General features: G+C 47.8%; 2 protein-coding genes across 2 annotated transcripts in view; both read right to left on the minus strand.

Moving 5' to 3' along the window:
- The window catches only part of GPR141 (G protein-coupled receptor 141), a 1,398-nt gene extending 1,187 nt beyond the window's left edge, over positions 1-211 (minus strand). The window contains exon 1 of the mRNA XM_006757237.2: positions 1-211. Within this exon, the coding sequence (XP_006757300.1) occupies positions 1-167 (167 nt within the window). The 5' untranslated portion in view covers positions 168-211.
- Positions 1-6,041, minus strand: part of DNAJB9 (DnaJ heat shock protein family (Hsp40) member B9) — a 28,756-nt gene extending 22,715 nt beyond the window's left edge. The window contains exon 1 of the mRNA XM_006757193.2: positions 6,018-6,041. The gene's annotated coding sequence lies outside the window, so the exon portion shown is untranslated. The remainder of the gene's footprint in view (positions 1-6,017) is intronic.
- Between the last annotated feature and the right edge of the window lie 5,739 nt (positions 6,042-11,780).

Here is an 11,780-nt window from a genome sequence, read left to right on the forward strand (position 1 = left end):
ACCACCAGGTTCACAACTGCCGTGGTGGTCACTGACCGGGTGTTCATCTTCACGAGGAGGAACAAAATGGAGATGATGCCCAACAGCCCGCCGATGAGCACCGCGCCATAGAGCCCGGTTAAGTGGGGTGTCAGTATGGGTTTGCAGGAACTATTGTTGGCAGACATACTTCAGAAGCCACCTGGAAGAGACAAAGCGCCCGTGTAACTGATGAACTTCCAGAGCTCCCATGGAAGAATACACGCCCCCCGCCCCCAGCACTGGCAATGTGCCTATGTCATTTACCTGTTGACATGGCGTCAGCTTGATGTGCCTTAAGAATGAAGACCAGCCCAGCCAGTGTGGCTCTGTGGGTGAGCGTCGATCTATGGACCAAGAGGTCACAGTTCGATTCCTGGACAGGGCACATGCCCAGGATGCAGGGTGCACTCGATCCCCAGTGCACCGGGCCTCTAGTTTAACATGATGATGATGGCCCTAGCCGGTTTGCCTCAGTGGATAAAGCATCGGCCTGCGGACTCAAGGGTCCCAGGTTCGATTCCGGTCTAGGGCATGTACCATGGTTGCGGGCACATCCCCAGTGGGGAGTGTGCAGGAGGCAGCTGATCAATGTTTCTCTCTCATCGATGTTTCTAACTCTCTGTCCCTTTCCCTTCCTCTCTTAAAAAAATCAATAAAATATATTTTTTAAAAAAAGATGATGATGATGACCTGACCCCAGACAGTCTCTGCTTTTGTGAGCATGAAAGAGTTTCTAAGTAGTCCACTTAAAAGGTTGCCTACTGTTATATTTGTTCTATGTGATGTGTAATCTCTGCACTTGCCTTTAATTTTTTCCTGAAGAGAAGTAACTCTATCAAGTAGACATGAAATTATACTGTGTTTGTATCTGAATCAAGGATGAATGTCCCACCATAAGTTGGTGTCACTTACAAATTATAAGAAGGCAAAAGGGAATACAATGAACTCCATAAAACCAAGCAAAGGCAGGAAGGAAAAAAGTAAATAGAAAACAAAGAAGAAAACTTGGTAAGTAGACAAATTTGAAAAGAAAACAGTAAGTCCAGACATATCTGTAATCATAATCCATGTAAACTATTTTGTTTCTCCAGGTACAGAAAAGAAAAACTGCATACACCTCTGTGAATATACTAAATACCACTGGATTACATGCTGTGGAGCTGTGAATTCTATGTATGTGGGTCCCGTCTCCATAAGGCCATTGTTTAGAAAGAGGGAAAGAAAAAGCTGTCTGAACTGAGCCTCTGGTGATGAGGGAGAAGAGTGAGAACCATCCCTGATAAAGGCGAGGAATGAAGACAGAATCCATGATGCCAAGTGCTGCGTTCATGCTGGGTGCCCCGGGTCAGCCAGCTTGGTGCCAGGGTGCCAGGAACGGAGAGCTTTGGGCGACCTGGCCAGACTCAGGCGAAATGTCCTGGTCCTGCTGACCTTATTCTACAATCCTCTTTGCTTCCCACTCCATCCCTGGATTCACTTCTTCCTATTCCCACAGAACAGATGGGCCCCACTCCCTGCCCATCCAACAGAAGAGAACACGCCCTGCCCATCGTTTCTTCATAGAGATTACCAGCAGCATCTCGCTTTCCCCGGCACCCCCCATACCCACCCTTGCCCCAGAAACGAAGGGTTTACGGAAGCTGTGTGAGTCCCCACTGTGTCTCCAGGGCCAGAGGAACACCTGTATCTGTACTGCGATCAGAAGACAAAATCGCTAAATCTTACCACCAGAGGGAAACCTTGAGATTACTGGCCCAACACACCCTATAGACCAGTGGTTCTCAACCTTCTGGCCCTTTAAATACAGTTCCTCATGTGGTGACCCAACATAAAATTATTTTCGTTGCTACTTCATAACTGTCATGTTGCTACTGTTATGAATCATTATGTAAATATCTGACATGCAGGATGGTCTTAGGCGACCCCTGTGAAAGGGTCGTTCGACCGCCAGAGGGGTCACCACCCACAGGATGAGAAACCGCTGCTCTAGACTGAGGAAGACTCCAGCCCACGGGGCCCCTTCATTAACTAACTCACAGCAGTGGGCAGCTGAGTCTCAGGGCCCGTTTCTGCCCGCAGCTGTCCCTGCGGCCACAGGGGAGCTCCGGAGGCCCAGAGAGGTGGGTGCCGGCTCCTCAAAGGCAGAGCCATGCTTCAACCCACCCCACGGGCCCTTCTTCAAGGTCATTGTTAGGCACCAGGACGAATAGGCTGCCTGGGCTAGAAGAGGCAGCACAGTGAGCAGAGGCTGCTGTCGGACCAATGGCTTCCCTGCCTTTGAGATGCCCTGAGAGCAAACCCTAGTCTGGTACGTTTGCTGAGAACAAATAGGGTTTTCACTTTCACCTCTCTGGGAAAACCGAGCAGCATTCTACTCCAAATATTTCCAGACAAGGCTCGGAATGACTACTCCACTGAAGGACTGCCTCGAGGTAGCCAAGAAAAGCTGAGAATAGGGGAAGCAGCGTGGGAAACCACCAAACAGGTGTCAGCTCTGAAGAAGCCATTGGAGGGAGTTATATGCCCAAGTAACATATCAAAGGCGCCCCTCTCGCTTCCCACATTCACGCTCTCACAGTGCTCCTTCCGCTTGGAAAGGAGGCCCCTGCTCTTCAGCTGAAACTGCAAACCCTGCTTCGCTGAGACTGTTTCAAGGAGTCCTTCATCTAAACGAGGAGCGGGAACCCACAAGAGCTCCCTGGGCCTGAGCTGTCACTCCTGCTGTCGTTGGGGAGGTGGATGTGGCTCCCCGCTTTACGGCTTCTGGTTACCGACAGGGTAGTGAGAGCTGAGGCTGGGGCCACAGGAGGTGGGAACTCACAGACCTGGTTCCCTCTGAGGCAGAGCCACATCCCTCCCAGAAGCCCCCTCCGCGCACTGTTTATCACCTGCTTCCTGCCCAATGAGGAGCAGGCTGCGGAGTCTCCCCGCTCCACCAGGGAGCTTTGCACAGACCCATTGGTCTGTGGGTAATAAAATGTGCTGGGGCTTCAGCCTGCAGACTGAAGGGTCCCGGGTTTGATTCCGGTCAAGGGCACATGCCTGGGTTGCAGGCTCGATCCCCAGCGTGGGGCGTGCAGGAAGCAGCCGACAATGATTCTCTCTCAACATTGATGTTTCTGTCTCTCTCTCCCTCTCCCTTCTTCTCCGAAATCAATAAAAATATATTTAAAATGTGCTGTGAATCCTGACCATCTCCTTACTGGAAATCTTGCTTCAAAGAAACACCCTGTCGCGTCTGTGGGCTTGTGACCCTGGAGTTCCTGGGTGCCCAGTGCAGTGGCTTTGCGCCACCCTCACAATCTGGCCTCCTTAGTCCTCCCAGCACCCAAGGACAGAAGAGGACAGTCAGGGAACCGGTTAGGCAGGAGGGCTTCGGGCGGACAAGGCGTGGCAGTCAGCCATTGCAGTTACTTTCTCCCTCTAAGCTCCCTTCCAGCCCAGCGAAGAGCTGGAAGGGGAGCAGGGAGAGGCTGTCATGAGGAAGGCTGCTCTCACGTTCTCACCTCACCTGGCTAGTGCCCGGGGTGGCTCGGCAAGCGCCACAGCAGGCTCTCCCTTACAGCACCACTGTGACCACCCCTTGTGTTTATCCAAATGTTCATCTGCTCTTTCATTATCTTCTTTTTATCATCGTAACTACCAGGGTCTCACTTCCTTCTCTTTCCTCAGTGGTTTCGTTTCATTTTGTTTTGTTTTATCACACACAAAAAGAGGCAACTAAGTTAAAGAAACTAAAGCATAATTAGAAGATGGACAGGATTTTTTCACTCTTGTAAATATTTTGGTACATTTGCTGCTAGTATTTTTTTTGATGCATCTATGTTAGTGAGATAGTTACAATCACAATGCAGCTCATTTTTCAGGCCATATCTTTCACTAGTAATATATTGAAGTACTCCGTCTTAAAGTTTCCCCACTTTTATTTCTTCAAATATGTTTTTATTGATTTTTGTTTGTTTATTTTGGAGAGAAAGGAAGGGAGAGGGACAGAGAGACACAAACATGGATTGGGATCCACTGTCTCCTGCATGCCTCCTACTAGGGATTGAGCCCGCAACCCAGTCGTGTGGCCTGACCAGGAATTGAGCCAGTGACCTCTTGGTTCCTGGGTCGATGCTCAACCACTGAGCAACGCTGGCCAGGCAAAACTTCTCTACTTTTAAATGACTACAGAACATCCTGCCAAAACCGGTTTGGCTCAGTGGATAAAAATCAATAAAATATATTAAAAAAAAAAGAACATCCCAACCAGTGGACATCTTCAACGTTATTTAACCAAATTTCCGCAATGAGGTGTTTCTAACTTGCTGTAATTATAAGTAAGTCTATGATAAACATTTTTGTGAATTAAGCACTTTACATATTTTGGATTATTTTCGGAAGGCCGCATCCAAGAAAAGAGTGTTCGCATGACATGACATATTTGTGTATCTAGATTTTAGAGCCAGATTGCTTTATTGACAGATATAAATGTAAAGTAGTTATTGCAAGTAAAAAGGCTATTCCTGCTTTCTTATGTAGGCTTTTCCTGTCAAGCAGTGTGTTTCTAATACTTTTGACAAATGACCCCATCATCCAGCAGTCTTCACTCACGGTTCCTGCAGGCAGAATTCTCAAATGAGCAACACCAGGGCTGCAGGTAAAATCCTATCCTCAAGTAACATATTTCCCCTGGAAGCCTGCACCACCCTCTCAGCAAGCTAAGCAAACAGTGAAAGAAAACACTCCCAGAAGTCCTGTGGGGACCCTCCTGCTCAATCCATGCCTTCCCTCCACATCTACATAGCATTCCAGGCAAACCATGGGCCTCTTTCTTGGAGCCCAATATCACCTGCCCACAAATCAGGATGCTACGGCCACCTGACCCCTGGAGAGGACCAAGAACGGACAGTGACTTCAGAGAAGGCCGAGCCTCTTTCCGAAGGGCAAGATGGCATGTCAACTGAGAACTAGCCAACATCGATGGATGGAAAGCACCATGCCTCCAAGGTGAATGTGAAATAAAGCTTATTCGGAACAGGGGGCCCTCGCGCAAGTCAGAGCTGCTGAGAAGGCGGCCAGGGAGGGGCCTTGGGGTCCTGCTGTGCCACACCAGTGAGCATGTCTGTCCCAGCACCATTTGTTGGTAACAACAGCTGCCCTGTCCCGAGTGCTTCCTTGGGTCGTGGTGCCCTGGTGGAACTTTCACCTACATTACTTATGTTCCTCCCAAGTCTAGAATGTTGGTATATTTTTATCCCAAATATCTGTTGAAGAAATTGAAGTTCAGGTTTGCTCAGCCACCAAGCGGCAGCACTGAAACCCACAGGTTGGGTGCTATCGGCAGGGAGGCCACAGTGCAGAAGTCCCCGCCTGTGAAAGAAAAGGGGGCCACACAACCCTGCTGCATCCCTGCTCCCCTTCGAGCTGGGGAGTCCCCTCGACAGCTGGCCCTCGGTTCTCCGCTGTATTTGTCTGTATCACTACGACCAGTCACCAGGGTACTGCAAGGCAATGTGGACACCAGGAGGGGGCTGGGAGAGGTCATTCAACAGGTCCCCGTGGCATTCTCAAAAGCCAATGAATGCTTGAGAAGCAAGCCACCACATTACAAGATATTAAACAGAACTGCATTCAAATATGATTACTAAAGTTTAATTTGCCCCTAAGATAGATTCCTGAGCCCTTTTCTTAATTCCTTTCCACTTTTTGAACTCTAAGTCCTTAACTCCCCTTTTTAGAGATGGGAAATCACACTGAGAGATTGTTACAGTGGTTCCTGAGAGATCTGGCCCAGAGACATAGTCTCGCCATCGGTGGGCACGAGCGGCTGGCATCTGTAAGTGCCACGGCTCTGTGCCCAGGGATCCCTGGATGAGCGGCTGGGGCACAGTCCTCTCCTAGGATTGCCAGGCTTGCGTCACACCGTGCCTTTCCTGACGGCCTTTTAGTCTGGTGCATGGTTTGTTTCCCAGCCCCTCTGGGTCATGGGGCCTCCGTGACTCCCAGCCATCTTCCCTGGCACTCCTGTCTTCACTCCATGTCCTGCCACTCATTTAGCTGTGGGACCAGCCAGCCCTGGCTATTGGTCCCAGCCTGGCACTGATGTGCTTTAGGGCCTGTGTCCTGTTAATCCTGCCAGCCTGTTCCCCTGCCCATCCCACGGGGGTTGAAGTCATTTCCTGTAGAAATTTCCAGGGTAGGGTGAGGGGCCACCAACTTCCTTAGTTTCCCATCTAGTTCTCAGCTCCTTTTATCTTGGTTTGCTACCCAGCAGCCTCTGAACAGTACACTGTACCCATGCGGAGGGTACTAGCCAACATCAAGATTAGATAAATTAGTCCCTCCTCAGTGGCTCGTGATTCTCAGATATGTGAGGCAAAGGGTACGTATCAGTATATCTGAAGAGAGGAACTAAGTCGCTAGGGGCATTGTGGTCTTCTGTAGAGGAGGGTGAGGACCAGTTTGCCCAGTATTAAGCACAAGGGGAGATCCGTGTTAGAATGGATGGAAGAACCAGCAATGGTGGAGGTAGGAAGAGGCACCAGATATCTAAACATGCATTGGAAACTTCCTGGGTGAATATTGCATGAAAACCTCAACACTGATGGTCAAACACGATGAGCAATTCTAAGATTTTACAATTTAACAAAGACCTGGCTGTGGCAGTCACCTCTTACTCCATCTCTTAGCTCACCTGGACTTCACCTCAGGCCCCAACAACAGAACTCCCTTGTAACAGTCCTGAGTGCCAGGCACGCAAAGGCACTTCTTCCCCGTCTTCCGGCTGACCCTTCAGCTTCTTAAAGCCACCAATACCAACATGAGCAGCTTCTCTGGATTCTGGATTCACAGACTTAACTTCAGCCCCAAAGGCCCTTCAAGCAGAATACTCAGAAAGAACTGGACCTCGAAGTTCCAAGGCTGAGCAGGGGGAAGGGTATTTACTAGAGATCTCAGACCTAGGTCATTGACTTGGCTTAAATATTTTTCTCCTGGACGATGTGTTTGCATCTTAAATGACACGCTAGTATTGCTGTTCATATTCTGTATTTGTTATGTACAGCTACAACTGCTGTATACAATGAGAGTAGAAATCCCTTGCCTTTCCCATAGTTTCTGAGTAGAATGGCTTAGTGGGTTCAATGGTGGCCAGCCCCCAGAGAGATATGTCCAAGTCTTAATCCCAGACACCTATGAATGTGACCTTATTTGGAAAAAGAATCTTTGTAGATATAATTAACCTAGGGACCCTGGATTTTCCAAGCGGGCCCTAAATCCAATGACAAAAAGGCACATTAGGGAGAGGCACGCAGAGAAAAGAGGAGAAAGCCAGGTGAAGACAGAGGCAGGGACTGGCGCTACACAGCCAGACCCCAAGGAATACCTAGAGCCACAGAGCATGTGGAAGGGACAAGGAAGGTTCAAATTCAAACTGGCTCTGCTCCACACCCCGGCTGCCCTGATCCCAGGAGGAAGTTAAGATCACCTGATGAAACCCCCTTCACAGAAAGCACAGCTTCCTCTTCATGCCTCTACAGTGCCCCCCACACCACCAGAAAGTAGCCGCTCTTTGCCAGTCTCCAGGTATCAGCTTTGCTGTGAAAAGAAATGGCTTTTTCTTTAAAAAATATATATTGTATTCATTTTTTACAGAGAGGTAGGGAGAGGGGTACAGAGTCAGAAACATCGATGAGAGAGAAGTATTGATCAGCCGCCTCTTGCACAACCCCTACTGGGGATATGCCCACAACCAAGGCACATGCCCTTGACGGGAATTGAACCTGGGACGCTTGAGTCCGCAGGCCGACGCTCTATCCACAGAGCCAAACCGGTCAGGGCTCCTGATTCATGACCTGACACTATCTGCAGCAGCAGAGAAAGGTGGTGACAGGAGTGGATGGCCATCCAGTGTCCGTGGTCCAGACAGAGCAGTATCAAGTAGGCAAATGGGTCACCAGATCACCCTTTTTGTCTCTGTTTCTTTCCAACTCTAGCTCTGATCTCCCCACCCAGCCCAGGCACACACATAAGCACCCTGGGTCCCTGGGCCACCAATGCCTGGGTCCTCCCTTTCAGCGGCATGGGTGCCATTCAGCGGCATGGGTGCCAGTCAGGGGGGCGGGGGGGCGGGGGATATGGTGGTGAAGTCACTGCCTCAAGACCAGAAGCGGGACCTCAATCACTCCTCCTTCCTCGTGTCCGAAAGGCCAGCCATGCCTCAGTCCCTCAGCAGTGCCCTGCCCCTCCTTTCCTTGGGAGATGGTCTCCCTGAGACCTGCCCTTTGGGTTTTCAGGTTTGGCGACTTAACAAGAGGAAGACGAAGACTATAGATCTCTAGGGAGAGTGACAACACCTCCAGGGGTTCTCAAGTCCGCGAGGTGGCGCTTGGACTGGGGTTCCTGAGTTGCTGCCCAGTGAAGGCACTTCCTGCCCGTTCAGGTATCTGTCTTCTGTTTTTACCACCTGGCGGACTGAGGGTTCTAAAACCCTGATGTTCTGCAGCGTTTAATCAACCTTGAAGCATTATTCAGATACATCAGGCTGCTCTCCTATCTGCAGTTGAACACTTGCCACTGGAATTCCTAGCTAGATCTCTCCCTGCTAAAGAATATCCACGCATATCCTGCAGGAAGGACTGAGGAGCAAGGAGGGACCCAGGGAGAAGCTGTGGGATTTCAGAGACATTACCTGCAGTTACAGACTGATATTACGTTTCCTGGTGGTGTTTGAAACAGGCTTAAATTTACCAGCAGGGGTAGAGTTGTTGTTTTTTATTTTCTTTTTCTTTTTCTGACCTGATTCTTAACAGGCAGAATTAACTTAAAGGAGTTAATCTGCTATGAAATTCTGAGGATGTCGTGTGGATTCGGGGAGGATGCCCCATCTTCTGAACAAATCACACTAGGCAGGTAACCGCTCAACCAGCCCACAACGACCTCTCTAGACTTGGTGACTTATCTTTGCAGCATCTGTCCTCAGGGAGCTCAATGAGCTCATCCGTGGCCAGGAAGGTGCCCACTCTGCTTGTTTACCAGGAAATGCCCAGCTCCGGGTCAGTCAGTACCCTGACCGCATCAACATTAAAACCAACAGAAAAAAAAGGATGAGACAATCAGAAAATTTGAGCAGTAAGTGCTCTTTGATGATATTAAAGAATATTAAGATAAAAAGCATTATAGCTATGGTTTTTAAAAGCCCCCTTATCTTTTAGAGACACATATCAAAATATTTATGGATAAAATGGTATTACATCTGGGGATTTATTCAAAATGATTCCGTTGTGGGGGTGTGGGGAGGCGGAATAAATCAAACCAGGGCCGCTGTGAGTCGCGTTGCTGTAGCGGGTGTAGCTGGGTGATGGGTGCACAGGGTTGATTGCTCCCTATTGTGCTGTGTTTCAGTTTTCCCATAATGGCATGTTTAATTAGTAATATGAAAAGAACAAGGGCAGAATGCATTTCCCCCAAAAAAGACAAGCAATGGTGAAAGACAGATAGATTTCCATTTCCTATGATGAAGAGGGAACATGGTCAAATTCAGTGCCACCAAAGGCAGTGCTGCCAGTGAGGCTCCCTCCACATCACCGAGCGGGTTCCTCCCACTACTTGGAACCACCCGAGTTCTACCCTTTGCAGAAAGGACTGTAAACAGAGAATCCATGGTGTGAAACGTACGCTGAGAGAATGCCTGGGGCAGGCATGCTGGGCACACCACAGGTATTCAAAGACTGTTCACTCCATAAAAAATCCTCCAAGTGCAAGAGAGAGAGAGGCCAGTGACAACCCACAGACACACTGCAGTCCCTGCTTCTGGGCCCCCTGCTCCTGCATTCAATACCCCAGCATCTCCAGCCCTTAAGGACTGACCGAGCCCACTGAGAATCCTGACCTTCACTTTTGTGGCTGCCTGGCCTTCACCCTTGGCAGGGAACATAGAGTTCAAGACAGACCTTTACAGAACCTTCTGGAAAGAGACCTGAACATCAATGGTTTTCAAATCAGTGAAACTTAAAATAACAATAAGATCTTCTTCATCTTTAAAATTACGGAAGTAAAATACCGTGACAGTCTTCAGAACTGGCAAAGACCAGGTGACATGCTCACTGGAGTTGAAATTGGGATCACATTTCTAGATATCAACTGGGCAACGTATGGCCAGTTCACAGATAGTCATCGTGCTCTTTGAGGCAGTAAATTCTCTTCTAGGAATTACTAACCTCAGCAATATGTACAAAATGTGCACACTAGATGCACAGAGGTTTGCTAACAATAAATTTATTACGCTACATCCATAGGACCTACTCTGCCACTAAAATGATGCTTAGGAAGAAATATAAATATTAAATAAAATAGAAAATTCCTATGAAAAAGAAGACTGTTTATACACTATGATTTCTATCAAATAATATGAATATATGTATTTCTTGAAAGTGACCATATCAAATATCTAAGAATAGATATGTTGGATCATGAATTTTCTTTCTTTCTTATACTTTTTCAATGTTTTCCAAGTTTTCTGCAATGATGAGGATGCTATTTTCATAGTATAAAAATAATTTTAAACTCTTAGTTCTTCTAATATTTCTTAATTTCCTGATGACAAACAATGACTTCAATGACAGCCACAAAACAAGACATACTCAGAATAGGTGGTATGGCAACTATGTATAGTTGCCCTGGGTTCACTTAAAAATACAGTGTATGACCTCCATCTCAAGGTCATTTGGAGGATTAATGAGATGCTATATGTGAATGAATCTTTCCAAGCTTTTAGGTTCACAGGTTCTTTTGTATGTAACATGTTGAGAAGGCTTGGATGAGGAATGCATTGTGATGTAAAATGTGGTGAGAGGGGTAGCCATTATAATTACTATTTCAATGGTGCTTGAAGCCAGGCATTTTGGCCCTGACATCTTGTTGCTGCTCTAGACTTCCTACACAACGAAGCCCATGGTCATGCAAGAACGGACCCTGTCTATGTGGGCTCAGTAACCTCAGTATGCCTCCCCTCACCAGCTTCCTGGAGGAAGGAATGTGTCTACTTAGGACTAAAACCAAGTCCAAGAGAACAACACTCTTCATTGGACACAGAGTGTCTGGAGTGGCTATTTTGCCAAGTGATTTGTCAGAAGACAGTTGGAAAGAATCGGGGACTAGATGATCTACATAAAACACATGATGTAGAGATTTCACTTCTTAGATGTTCATCATTGGTAGGGGTGGTAAAGATGGTATGATTTCCAGTACCTTCCTCATATGACCAGACTCTGGACACTCTTGTTTGCCAATGTCCTTCTTAAACTATAATGCCAGGTCTAAAGACACTGAACACATATAATCAGGAAAACTCAGAACACAGAGGGGTGCTTGCCATGTGACCTAGGTATTAGCTATTTGCAATTGGGAAAATTCTTTGATCTCTCTAAACCTGTGGTTCTCTCGTGTAGAACATGGGATAATAAGATTATCTGCTTTGTAAGGCTGTGAAAATGTTAGCACTGATACCACCTAAGGCAGTAACTATGTGCAAATATGGGATCTAAGCACTCCATTTAGGAGCCCCAAGGACCCTGTTGGCAGCCAGGAAACATTCACTATTGTGACAATGGAGAAGGTCTGGGAGGTTTGGGGTGTGGCTGTCTGTTTGGGGTGAGGGTGATATTTCCCCCTGGGCACAGAGGCTGCCCCACACTGATCTGACCACATCACAGCTTGGCTCGGCTCCACAACCAAACACTCTAACAGGAAGAAGGTACAGAAAAGAAGAAGAGGAG

Source organism: Myotis davidii, unplaced genomic scaffold, assembly GCF_000327345.1.
Source record: "Myotis davidii unplaced genomic scaffold, ASM32734v1 scaffold573, whole genome shotgun sequence".
NCBI classification, from domain to species: Eukaryota; Metazoa; Chordata; class Mammalia; order Chiroptera; family Vespertilionidae; genus Myotis; species Myotis davidii.